This window comes from Electrophorus electricus, chromosome 25 (assembly GCF_013358815.1).
Source record: "Electrophorus electricus isolate fEleEle1 chromosome 25, fEleEle1.pri, whole genome shotgun sequence".
Lineage (NCBI taxonomy): Eukaryota > Metazoa > Chordata > Actinopteri > Gymnotiformes > Gymnotidae > Electrophorus > Electrophorus electricus.
Window position 1 is genome coordinate 7,447,854 of NC_049559.1, and position 13,612 is coordinate 7,461,465.

At 38.9% G+C, this 13,612-nt stretch overlaps 2 protein-coding genes across 8 annotated transcripts; both read left to right on the forward strand.

The window, feature by feature from the left end:
* The first annotated feature begins 1,267 nt into the window (after window positions 1-1,267).
* On the forward strand, window positions 1,268-5,252 carry dcun1d2a (DCN1, defective in cullin neddylation 1, domain containing 2a). Of its 7 annotated transcripts, none has more exons than XM_026995845.2 (8): window positions 1,268-1,355; window positions 2,319-2,573; window positions 2,774-2,942; window positions 3,097-3,227; window positions 3,326-3,408; window positions 3,895-3,991; window positions 4,205-4,307; window positions 4,862-5,252. In XM_026995845.2, exons 2-7 carry the CDS (start codon window positions 2,324-2,326, stop codon window positions 4,282-4,284), a joined length of 810 nt encoding a protein of 269 aa, XP_026851646.2. In that variant the 5' UTR covers window positions 1,268-1,355; window positions 2,319-2,323; the 3' UTR covers window positions 4,285-4,307; window positions 4,862-5,252. The 7 variants fall into 7 exon arrangements, 6 of the variants coding, with proteins under 6 accessions (XP_026851646.2, XP_026851653.2, XP_035378919.1 ...); XM_026995852.2 differs by having other exon boundaries at window positions 1,291-1,355; window positions 2,357-2,573; XM_035523026.1 differs by lacking the exon at window positions 1,268-1,355 and adding an exon at window positions 1,497-1,523 and having other exon boundaries at window positions 2,357-2,573.
* Window positions 5,253-6,155: 903 nt separating this feature from the next.
* cdc16 (cell division cycle 16 homolog (S. cerevisiae)) lies at window positions 6,156-13,118 on the forward strand. Its single transcript, XM_027032496.2, has 18 exons — window positions 6,156-6,375; window positions 6,770-6,824; window positions 6,967-7,064; window positions 7,332-7,370; window positions 7,506-7,646; window positions 7,910-8,069; window positions 8,183-8,277; window positions 8,428-8,561; window positions 9,090-9,169; window positions 9,611-9,660; window positions 9,761-9,834; window positions 9,985-10,110; window positions 10,257-10,409; window positions 10,538-10,601; window positions 10,722-10,783; window positions 12,207-12,342; window positions 12,446-12,536; window positions 12,632-13,118. Exons 1-18 carry the CDS (start codon window positions 6,328-6,330, stop codon window positions 12,859-12,861), a joined length of 1,836 nt encoding a protein of 611 aa, XP_026888297.2. The 5' UTR covers window positions 6,156-6,327; the 3' UTR covers window positions 12,862-13,118.
* Window positions 13,119-13,612: the final 494 nt, after the last annotated feature.

Here is a 13,612-nt window from a genome sequence, read left to right on the forward strand (position 1 = left end):
CCCAAAGACACACCTCTGCTACAATATGATTGGGTCGTATCGTTATTTTCTTTATGCTCAGAGTAAATTATTGGTCAACCGCTTCGGATACCGCCCTCCTACTGCTTAAGGGAGTTTAGTGGGTGACTCCCACTGGCGGGTAGCTCATATTCAGACGGCTGTTATCAAGCCCAGCAAAATAATTTATGGTTGCAAACGTCTCTAGGAATGGTTTAGATGAATTAAACTTAATACGTACATTTGAATAAACATTTGATCAAATATTTTTTTCAGCACAAACTGTTAATTAAACCAAAACGCAGTTGGTATCATTTTGTGTCTTCATGAGAGTTTACATAAAAATACAGTTTTTACCCTTAGCAAAAGTTCAAATAGGTTTTTATCTAAAGCACTGACAAGACAGACATGCTGCGTACCATCTGTGAAACTAAGATAAGTTTCAGATAATCAGCCCTCTCAAAAGGCTGCACTACCATTGAGATTAAGTTGTCATAGTGAAGCTTAATTTCTAGTTCGGTCTTCTTTATTAATTTATTACATATTTACTCATTTATTATGACTCATTTATTAAGTGATGCGTGATTGCGTGATAAGTAAAGACACACACACACACACACACACACACACACATATATATATATATATATATATATATATATATATATATATATATATATATATATATATATATATATAAACATATATAAACTGTCTGAAACTGATGCAATTAAAAAATGTATATAAAGGCCAGCACACACAGTATAGTATTTTTATTTTATTTTTATTTGGCTTGGTGGACTATGCAATTTATTCAGCTCTATACAGTATATAATTTTAAAACAACAACAACAACAACAACAACAACAACAACAACAACTAAAACCAGAAGCACAAAAGTTCCTTAATTATTTCAGTTGTATTTTGTATGGGTTCTACACAGCTGTCATGGTTAAACAAAATTTACAATAATATTATTTCTACTACCACTACTCTTGCTACTGCTGCTAATAACAACAACAACAACAACAACAACAACAACAACTATTATTATTGTTATAATAATAATAATAATAATAATAATAATAATAATAGTAATAATAATAATAATGTTATTATTGTAGTCATTTCTATTAGAGTACACTGTGTAACGTGCTTTTGCTTAAACATTCTGAATTTAGTTGTCATATACGTATGTAAAAAAGAGTCGCTTTCTGGTTTCAAAACTACAATTCCCAATATATTAGAGAATCAGCGCGCAAACTCAGTGCATCTTTAGCGCATTCCCTTGACGCTTATGCGCAGCCGTATATGGGACTACTGGGTATCAATTTGGTCAAACAGCGGGTGATAAAATGGTAGGTGATTTGAAAACTAAAACAAAACGGTATTATTTACCGTTACTATGAGGAGGAACGAAGGGTGTCTGATACGTGTCATTGTGGCGCAGCTCAAACGGGTTATCGTCAGCCTCTGTCGTACCACTACGATTTAGTGCAGAAATGTTGTAGGCTATGAGCAGGAAGGTCAGTTGTTGATATTGGAGTCCGCTGTCGCCTTGCACGTACCTTTCCCTTTTTGGTGTGTGGACTATAGTAGCGAACTACCCTAGAATTAGATGTTAGCCAGCGACGGCGGACAGGCTGCTGATCTTGACAGACCCAACCTAGCACTTGTCCAACGTGTACTTTCGCTGGTGATTTTAATAAAACTCATATAAGTCGTGCGTAATTGGAGAGCGTCGTCCTTGCGCAGTCGATGATCAAACGAACCAGTTTTGCTAGTTTTCAATAAAACCGATCTATTATTTGTTTGCGCCCCCAAACGACATTATCTGTTCTTAAATATATAATACATTTGTACTTTATTTATGCCGTTGTGAATAAGAATGGCCAGGTTGTTGTCAATTTCATAATAGTGAAATAAGGTAGAACTTAGTCCGTATAACGAAATTACTCGGTTCACAACATGGTTTGTTTTTGAACTGGACGCCCAGAACTCACCAGAAGTCTGCCATCTCATGTTACAAGCCAACAGCTAGTTTTGCAAGTGGCCTGTCGCAGTTGAGCATGTGTCCTCGGCTACAGGCTAACAAATCTCAATGCTTGCTTAACTTGCTTAATATGTTTGTTGTAACTGAAAATTGTAACTTAGGTGTTTGATTGGTAAAACCCGAGTGCCTGATTAACACTATTTACTGTTTTCTTACTACTTACTGCCTACTCCTGTCTTATGTCTCTGAATGTGTGCATTTTTGCCTCTCAGTATATTTGCTTGTCTTTGTTTGTACACACTGTTGAGTGTCTTTCTCCGTTTGTCAGAGTGTATGACTGAGGACCTGTCCTCTGTGTCCGTGCAGCATAAGCTGAAGTCTTCACAGAAGGACAAAGTTCGCCAGTTCATGTCCTTCACACAAGCAGGGGAGAAGACAGCTGTCTACTGCCTTACTCAGAATGACTGGAAACTAGAAGTGGCCACTGACAACTACTTCCAGAACCCAGATCTATACTTTAAGGAATCCATGAAAACCTCAGTAGATAGAAAGAAGCTGGAGCAGCTGTACAACAGATACAAAGGCAAGTTTTCACACCATTTTGCATGAGTTTAGTACTTAAGCAGAACTGTTGTTCCTTAGTATAGGTCTTGTGACAGAAGTTAGTGTGCTATATATGTGTGTGTGTATATATATATATATATATATATAAATTTTTTTTGTTTTAATATATATATTTTTATAATATATATGAACGTAAACGTAAGGTATTGTCTTTCTCAGATCCTCAGGATGAGAATAAGATTGGGATTGATGGAATACAACAGTTTTGTGATGATCTCAATCTGGACCCAGCCAGCATAAGTGTTTTGGTAGTCGCCTGGAAGTTCCATGCAGCAACACAGTGCGAGTTCAGCAGGAAAGAGTTCCTTGATGGCATGATGGAACTAGGGTGCGCTATTACATCGTCAAAAGGCTATTTGGGCACATTGGCATCATAGCACACGTGATTATTGCCCCATACCATTAAGTCTTGTTTTTAGATTTGTGGAACATGCCTGCAGTTTAACGTCAGACAAACATGACTTCTGTCTTCTTGTCTGTAGGTGTGACAGTTCAGAGAAACTCCGGATTGCGCTGCCTCGACTTGAACAGGAACTGAAGGATAGTGGAAAGTTTAAGGACTTCTACCAGTTTACATTCAATTTTGCAAAGAATCCTGGACAAAAAGGTTTAGGTGATGATGGCTATGGGACACTGGGTGAAAATACACCAGTTCTGTCTGAATTTGAGCAAGCTTTGGGAATTTACTTTCATGTTTGTTTCGAATTTTAGATTTAGAGATGGCAGTTGCTTACTGGAATCTAGTTCTGACGGGCCGCTTCAAGTTTCTTGACCTCTGGAATACATTTTTGTTGGTAAGTTTTCAGAGTTTCAGAGAATGTAAAAAAAAAAAAAAAAAGCAGATGCAAATATTTTGCACAATGATATATAGAATTATCCCTAATAATGGATCCAGTCAAAATAAGGAAATGTGGAAAATATCACACAAATAAACACATGCAGTGCATAATATGTAAAAATGTATATGTTCTCGTGTCTGTGATTTTGAAAACAATATTCATAGCTCTTTACAAAGCATGTCAATATCCTTGGTTTTCAAAGGTACTACTATTATAACTGTAGACTGAGCATATTCAAAAATAAATTATCTCACTTCCCTCACGTCCAGATTTTTCCAGATTAACTGGTTGAGGATTTTTCCATCTATCCTGAACCTCATTTCAATACAGAGACTGATTTTTTGGGGGGAAAAAAAGAATTGCTGGAGCATTTTCTGATGGACTTGAAGTTTCTTTGGGCCCATCGGTTTTAGCTCTTTCTTCTTCATGTGTCTTCAATAGGAGCACCATAAACGATCAATTCCCAGAGATACATGGAACTTACTTTTGGATTTTGGCAACATGATTGCAGATGACATGTCAAACTATGATGAGGAAGGTATGTGTGCTTGTGTAATTTGCATTTTATTAACAACAAATAAAACACATCTTGTATAGCACTATAATTATGTCCGAATGAAGGTAATTGTGATAAATACATTGGTGTATATGCTGGGTTGGAGAGTAGCAGTTTGGAATTAATTTCAAGAGATCTGAAATAATCCTCTTTAAAATGAGGACTTGTAATTATAGGACAACTGTTGTATTTCAGGAGCATGGCCGGTCCTCATAGATGACTTTGTGGAGTTTGCCCGGCCAATCGTGACTGGATCAAAGCACAGAACTCTATAGACCTGACTCTGCTGTATGACAGTGTGAGTCTTTGGCACCTAAGTGACATCATTTTTTTTAAAGACTTGTATAAAGAACACACACACACACACACACACGTTCTGCTCTCTCTCTCTCTCTCTCACTCACACACAGTCTCTTACACGCATGCACACACACGCACGCACACACACACACACACACACAAAGAAAAGAAAAGGGGAAAAAATGGAGAAACACTTGAAACCAATCTTCCTGGCTTGATGAAGAAGGGGACAGAAAGGACTCGGACCTTGCAAGCTGCGCAAAGGAGAAGGATGGGTGAAAGTGGGAGGCTCAAGACCTCCTTTAGGGCAGTCACATGCACAGTGTCAGCTGCTGCTGCTGCTGGCAGACTAATCCTGTCCAGAGACCCTGGGGGATTGGTGTGGGGGAAGTGGGGGAGGAGCTCCACAAATCCAGTACCTCATTCTCATTGCAGGCAGTGTTACACTTGCACACCCAGCCCATTCACAGCCTGAATCGTGGGAAGACATGGAGGGCGCATGAAGTTATGTGGTTCATGAGACATTCTTTCCTGTGTACGTACCCCCTGTAGGATTTAACAGGGTGAATAGATCGGATGCACTTTCAAAGCCAGAGACCCTCGGACAGAGCAGCATGCAGCTCACACCACCAGCACAAAGCTTGTTGCCATTGTAAAATAGTGTATCTACTGTAGTGGTATGTACAGAGATAAATATTATAAATAAACAATATTTTATAAAATATGAAAAAATGCATTTATATAAATATGTGTGGAAGGTGATTTTGTGTAAAGAATAACTTCTTCAATGCCTTGGTATCACGTATAGTTTCATTTTATGTATTACACTATCTGTTCTCTTGCAGACTCTGGTGTGACTGCAATGCCATTCAGTGTTTCTCATATTTGTTTACCAATTGCCAGAATTATGTTAAACAAATAAATTATTTACCTCTAGGTAAAACTGTATTGTCTTTCTTTCCAGTGCTTTTCCCACTAATTTCTGATGTTTGTAAATTATATAGAGGAGGTCTACATTTAACCTGGGATTCCCAGGCTAACCTACAATATGTACGGTAATTGCGCATAATGCTAAAAAACGGATTAAATAACTCGGGCTATACCATAGGAAGTAATAAAGACACTGGATTCGACGTGAATTGCTATTTGGTTAGCAGGGGGCGCTGTATTACAGGTTTAGTTTTATTTAGTTTATTTAATTGATTTGATGGCGTGATGCCATTATTACATCGAGATAACACTCTTAACATAAATTCGGTTCACATTAGTGAACGTACACGGCCAAAGGAATCCAAAATTATTACATCGTATTTGCGGCAGTTATATCCGAAAACTATTGTAAAAGGAGACAAGAGACTCAGATGAAGGTTGCTTAATTTCAAGGTTTTCGTGTAATTTGTATGTACATGTGTATTGCACTGCTCGGTTTTGAAGGACTGCAGTTTAAATAGAGCATCGAAGTGCATGACATGCATAGTCTTAGTTATAAACACAGAGTAGACATTTTCCTTTTGTTTTTCGCATCTCCCGATCACTTGCTTTTACATACATAACAGTGGTGAACAATTTATTCATGTTTACTAGCCTGCATTAACAAAAGTAAAGGCCTTTGGTGGACTATATTGTAAATATAGGCTGTTGATTTAACTTATCTTCAACCGAAAACTTCCACTTAATTGTTAGAAGTGAAAAACAGCAACTCGTACAATTCTTAGTATCTAGTCCACGTTATTCGTGACATGAGCCGGAACGCTAGTCTGAGCTGTGAAATATTTGAACCCTTGTGTGTTTCTATGGTATTCTTAGACTAATCAGACTGGATCTTTATCGATGGGTCGAGGTTTCAGGGGGGGGTTTTGTTGGCGTTACACAAAGTTTATGCTAACCGCGGGTTTCGGTCTTTATTTGAGTTGCTAATTTAGATAGCTTGCAGCTATTCAGAGTAGTCTAATTATTTCCCATAAATCTACTTAGTTAATTAAAATGTTGCAGTTTTGTGTTTGAGCAACCGAGCCATAATGAATCTTGACAGACTACGGAAGCGTGTGCGGCACTACATAGATCAGGTAAAAGTAGCTAGGTTAGCTAATATAGTTATTTTGTGTTGGGTTACTGGGTAGTGTCTAAACTGTGCAGTTAGCATCGCTAGCTAACGTTCTCCTCAGTGCCGGGCTTGTCACATTATTACAATGTTGTGAGCTTTTATAGATAGTAAACATAGCTAGCTAGCTATGTATCCCGGACTTCAATGATTCACATCTTTAGCTAGCTATCTTTAATGATTCACATCTTTAGCTAGCTTTAGTTAGCTTGATTGCTAATTGTAGTTAACTATTTTACTCCACATTTTCGCTTCTAAGATATGTTCTTGCTGTTATTATTTGCAACCTTATTTTTGCCTAGAGGCGTTTTCATTCGCTACCTAACTCCATTAAACTTTCAACATTACCCCCCCCCCAGCAACAATATCAAAGTGCTCTCTTTTGGGCGGACAAAGTAGCGTCTCTATCGCATGGTAAGTGGTGTATATCTCACATCATTCCTATAATGCAGCACAGTCTTAGCGCTGTTGGGTTGTCTTGTGCTTCAGATTCTTGGGGTGACATGTATTTGAAAGTGATGATATGCTGAATCATTCATCTGTTTGTTTTCAACAGAGGACGCTCAGGATGTTTATTGGCTAGCACAGTGCCTTTATCTCACTTCACAGTACCACAGAGCCTCTCATGCGCTAAGGTCTCGCAAACTTGACAAGGTAAAGATCACTTGGGGATTGCATGTAGACTGCATCAGCAGCCACACAAATCATTTTGACCAATTTGCTAGTTGTATTCTTTGGAAATTCTATCTTAGTGGGGCATATTATTGAAGGGATGCACAATAGGGATCTAGGTCATGCTAATTAAGGTATGTTTTAAGAAATGTTTTAAGTTTGTTTGAGACAGTAATTAATTCCTTTTAAGCAAGGTAGTAGCAAATGCTGCCACACTTATGAAATCTGTGTTATGTTTTTGTTCCCCAGTTGTACGGGGCCTGTCAGTATCTTGCTGCAAGGTGTCATGTGAGTATTTTCCATGATGTAACACTCAAACACGTTCATTGTTGCATTCATTTTACAGTACACTTAAACATTTTCATTCAATTGGTCACTTCCTGAATAAGTAAAACTCTTTTTATATTTGTTTTTTTTTTAAAGTATGCTGCTAAAGAGTATCAGCAGGCTCTTGACATACTGGACATGGAAGAACCAGCAAGTAAAAAGTTATTGGACAAAGGTCTAAAGGAAGACAATGGCACCAGAGAAACCGCCAAAGAATGGGAAATGTCACCTGCTTCAGTGAGTTCTCTTATCCCAAAATGTCCCCCTTCCCTTGTGTAACCTCTCACATGCACAGTGATTACTGCTGTGATCCTTTCATCTAAGGAAGAATATTGATTTTAATACTTTGGCACTCTTTAGCTTATGTTATGTCATCAGGTGCATGCACACTCCTACCTGGTGATAACTTGTCTCTATGGTAGCATGCATGGTATTGTGGGTGATATTTGGAGGTTACAGCAGGCTGACGGCTCCTCACTACCTGTGGTGTTGTCTCTCAGATCAGCAGTTCGATCTGCCTCCTGCGGGGGAAGATCTATGATGCCATGGACAACAGACCTCTAGCCACCTCCAACTACAAAGAGGCCTTGAAACTGGACATCTACTGCTTTGAAGCCTTTGACCTTTTAACGTCCCATCACATGCTGACTGCACAAGAGGGTGAGCCAAGCAGATTGCATTTAGTCAGTTTCGGATTCAAATTAATTACATTTTGGACTTTGTATTTACACTACTGGTGTGGGAATTGGTTTTGTCCTGTTCTCTTGTTTCAGAGAGAGATTTTCTGGATTCCCTTCCCTTAAGCCAACAGTGTACAGAGGAGGAAGAGGAGCTGCTGCGTTTTCTTTATGAAAATAAGTTAAAAAAGGTGAGAAGGTTTCTCACCTTCCATTAGATATTTGTGCATTTTTTTTCGTTAATACAAAGTTACATAAGTGCAAAGTCACATTTCAGATTTGTGATCTTGGGCAGCTCTCTTGAATGTTGACTGAAATGCTGATCATGACTCTGTTGACAGTATAACAAGCCTAGTGAGATGGTCGTCCCTGATATGGTCAGTGGTCTTCAGGACAACTTGGATGTAGTTGTGTCTCTTGCAGAACGACATTATTACAACTGTGACTTTAAGATGTGCTATGCCCTCACCTCTATGTAAGTATACATTATTTATGAACTATTAGTCTATTATAAGATTTATCAGCTTAATAGTTCACCTGTCCAATCTTGAGACCACTGCAGAAGAAACAAACTAATGGAATAGGTGATAACTAAGCATATCTGAAGCTGACGAAAACAAAATTTAGACATCATAGTGTGGGACTTAATGTAGCAAATGATTGGAATCCTGAGATAATCTCCACTTCTAAAAACAACTCTTGAGAAGAAAGAAAAAAACGGCTGCAAATGAGTAAGCACTTTGGATGTGGTTGGTTATAAAATAGACAGAGAGATAAAATATACAAAACTGCACAACAAAATGGCACAAAACCGATTGCTTTTTCCCCTGGTTTTACAATTGGTAATATGCATTTACTTAATACCCTGAGACGCAGTAGTGTTAGGAGCTCTGTTTTCAGGTATCGATATTCAATTTTTTCCCACCACAACAAACTGTATGTGTGCCTTAATATTATTTTTATTTATATTTGAGTGCCTCTTATGTGTTTGCTTTTAATGCAGGGTAATGGTGAAGGACCCATTCCATGCTAATTGTTTACCAGTGCACATAGGCACCCTAGTGGAGCTGAGCAAAGCCAATGGTAGGTCAGTTTTACTCTTCTGCTTGAGGGAATCTATTTTTTATTGAATACAATTTTATATCATCTTGTAAATTGCAACTGGTAATTGTACACTTTGTGTGTGTGTGTGTGTGTGTGTGTGTGTGTGTGTGTGTGTGTGTGTGTGTGTGTGTATATATATATATAATATGTGTGTGTGTGTATACAAAGTGTACAATTACCTGTGTGTGTGTGTGTATATATATGTATATGTATATATATGTATGTATATATGTATATATATTACACACATACACTGTATGTATACATATACTGTATGTATCCCTGTGTCCCTGTATCCCTTCAGCTCGGACAGAGCAGTCACAAAAGCATTTCACTGCGAGTTATACCATGTATTACTATGTACGTGTGACATAAAACTTTGATATCCTAAATAATTTTCTTGTCTTTGTATCCCTGCAGAATTGTTTTACCTCTCTCATAAACTTGTGGATTTATATCCAAACAATCCAGTGAGTGTGGGTCTTTTTTTGGTTTGTTTTTGCAGCTGTTATACATATAATACTGAATGATTTTGTAGCTGTGTGTTGTAACTGAACTGATTGTTTCTAGGTGTCCTGGTTTGCGGTTGGTTGTTACTATCTGATGGTTGGGCATAAAAATGAACATGCACGGCGATACCTTAGGTAAGGCTAAGGGGGTGTGCCTCTCAGTGACTCGAACAGCAGTGCTGAAATTAAACATAAACGGGTCACCCATAAAGCTTGTTTATTTCTGAATATAAAGTCCTGCTGAGCTGATAATTTGCTACTTTGATGATGTTGTTTGCGCTACAGTAAGGCCACCACACTGGAGCGAACCTATGGGCCAGCGTGGATTGCATACGGCCACTCGTTCGCTGTGGAAAGTGAGCATGACCAGGCTATGGCGGCCTATTTCACTGCAGCCCAGCTGATGAAAGGGTACGTGGTCTTACAGCCCTCCATGTTAACATCACTATTTCTTTGCAGTAGAGTGAGATGAGCGTGAAAAATGTGTAGTCTTTTACCTAAACGAAGTGCTTACATGTTCACGTGGTGTTCTCCTGATTGATCCCCTGCTTCTCAAGGTGTCACTTACCCATGCTGTACATTGGTCTGGAATATGGGCTGACCAACAACCCAAAGCTGGCCGAACGCTTCTTCAGCCAGGCTCTGAGCATCGCTCCCGAAGACCCCTTCGTCATCCATGAGGTGGCGGTGGTGGCCTTCCAGAATGGAGAGTGAGTGGGCCTTGCCCAGGCCTTCCTGTTAGAACAGCCTGTTTTTTTTTTTTTAAGTCCTCTAACATTTTGTTTATTTTTTTTATGTGAGTTTTGACCTTGTTGATTAATTGTGTATCTTTTTCCAGCTGGAAGACTGCAGAGAAGCTGTTTCTAGATGCAATGGAAAAGATCAAGGCCATTGGTAATGAGGTACTTGTCCAGTCACTCTGAAATGGATGGATATTTTTGTTTGTTTGCAGTAGAACATATGTAGAACCTTGTCAAAAAGTTAATTTATTAACTTTTTAATTTATTAACTTTTTTTTCCAGGTAACGGTGGACAAATGGGAGCCGTTATTAAACAATTTGGGCCATGTGTGTCGAAAACTGAAGTAAGCTGAAAGGAAATTGTGATTTCACACAATTTCACTTGATGTTTTTCAACCCATATTTATTTAAGATAATTTCTGATCATGCAAAGCATAACTTGCTGATTGCTTAGCAGTGATAAGCTTATGACTCCTCTGTGTAACTGACGTTCTCACAAGTTTTTCTGATAATTGGTAAAACCCACAAAAAGCCAGATAACTGAGGATGATGGTGAACTTCACAGTGAACTGTGAGTCACCCCCCCACCAAATACCAAATGTGATTAAAATGATGGGAACAATTTTAAAAAATGATGGATTGAAAATATCAAATCAATTCTTTAAGCTTTGTCAGTAGTATTTTAAATATCTTTTGCAACATTTGTCCTTCTGCCTGTCTTCTATTTATAATTATTAATTACTTTATTACTTATAATTAATGGGATGTTACAAACCCTTTGAGAGGTGGAACCCTTATTTGGCACAGTGTCATGCTAAAATCCTTATTTCCAAGCAAGGTGCAACTTTGCTCTAACTTGGAAATGACCTGAAAAGGACAGGCTTCTGAAATTAATCATGGGGGTATTTTAATGAAGAGCTTTCAGAGAGCCTGAGGAACACTGAGTTTCTTTTCTGTCGTTTATTTTGAATGCTTTGCTAATCCTACTCTTGTCTCTGCATAAATTGAGTACTCTTTCTCTATTATCATTCCAGTGGTAAATGAATTATGCATAACCATTTGCTGATCATCAGAGATGTGCAGTTCATATTTCAATTAGTCCTTTCACAATCATGAACATTTGGTTGACTATTAATTATCATACAGATAATGGTGTGTAATGGTTTAATTGTTTCTGTGCTCTAGGATGACTAGAAATCACCCTAGGAAATTGGGGAAAACTCCCAGTTAGTTTACCACATGTGGGGGAAGGGGGATTTGAGGACCAATCAAAACACTATTGTGTAGGCCTACCTAGCATAAAAAAACTGCTTTAAACCAATCAGTTTATATGCAGTAGGGAAATACACACAAGCAGATTTTCACCCACTCATTTCACTGTGCGTTGTCTGGTTACAAAATGGAGACATCAGAATTTGACAACTTCACCAGTGTTGCTACCAACGACTTTCTTGTTCTTGTAGTAAATATTACATGACAGATCGACTGATTGATCTGATCATACTACCCACAAGTCCTAAATTTGATTTAAACATATTGAAAATACTGTTGTTATATCAGAAACTTAACTCTTTAAATATAGACCCCTTGTTTCATGCATAAGAATAGCCTGTCGGTGACTTTATCAACTTGCTTTGGTAAAGAAGAAATGTGGTCTCATGAGCTGACACAAAAGAATCCATCCAGTAGCAGTAGGGTCCTACAAAGCTAGGGTTTCTTCCTTTTCTTCAATACAAGTGCTCCATGACTGGTTTGTGTTATTTGCAGAAAGTATGAGCAGGCTCTGGAATACCACCGGCAGGCACTGGTCCTTGTCCCTCAGCATGCTTCTACCTACTCCGCTATCGGCTATGTGCACAGCCTCATGGGGGACTTTGAAAGTGCCATTGACTACTTTCACACTGTAAGCGATCCAGCTGCCTTTGTGGATGTACATTTCTTACAATGGGAGAGTAAGAGAGGTTGATGTTTTCACATTACATAAGTGCTAACAACTGTTTTTACAGGCACTCGGCCTGAAAAGGGATGACACGTTTTCTGTAACAATGCTTGGCCACTGCATAGAGATGTATATCGGTGAATCTGATGCATACATTGGTAAGTGCAGCTTGAACAACCTGTGTTGAAGGGGAAGGAGTAAGAACCTGTTTAGAAGGCTGCTGAGTGGCATAGGTTTTGGTCTTTTGTCACAGGAACTGACATCAAGGACAAGGTGAAGATGATCCCCAGCACGACTGCTCTGAAGAAGATACTCGGAACGTCGGCCGACGACAGCGAGAATCAAGCCCGGCCGTTGGAGGAGAGCAGTATCATGGCCCTGGAGACGCCACCTGCGGTGGCCTTCCAGCGCTTCCTCCTGGAATGTGACCTGCACGAGAACGACGTGATGCTAGAGACCTCCATGTCTGACACAAGTACGTGATGGTGGCATCGATCCAGATCTTGGACGCTCTCCGGAAACAGTGTGACGAAAACGAGGCGAGAACTAGATGCTCATGTTGGCAAATGACTAAAAAGGAAAGCGAGGGAGACCCCAACTAAACAGATGCCCCTCAAAGTCTAGGGTGACTTGTGTTGCATCCCTGTGGAATTTTACTATGAATAAATGTTGAGATGAATTCAAAAGAGGGTTCTGATGATAGAAATAATTACAAAATAAACCCTGTATCAGTATTTTTATACACTGTCTTTTGGTTTTCTTGTCCATGACCTGATAAAACTATAAAAAAAACAACAAAAAAACCTTAACACAGATGGGACTGGATTGCTGCATTGCCCTTGGATTGCCATTAAACCATTAAAAACCATTAAAATTCCTTATTTCCCTGTTATTAGCCAATATTTCATGATGTCTTCTGATCATTTGCAAGATATGTAAATCAATTATTTTGAATTTCTTTGACCTTTTAAACCAACCGAGTTTCTCTTAACTAACTCAAGGTGGTTAACCCCCACCCCACTCCCAGTTGTGACGCTGTCTGCTCACAAAAGCGTGGTGGTTCTTTTCAAGTCGGTCACTGAGGGCAAAAGCGATTATCCTTAGGGTAGTTTTAGAGGAGGGTTCCAAGCTGCCCTTGACATTAGGATGAAAAGTTACTAACTGGGAGTAACAGAGATGGGGTGCACGCCCTCTAAATCCAGCGTCACCTACACTCACGACCGCGTGTGTCGAG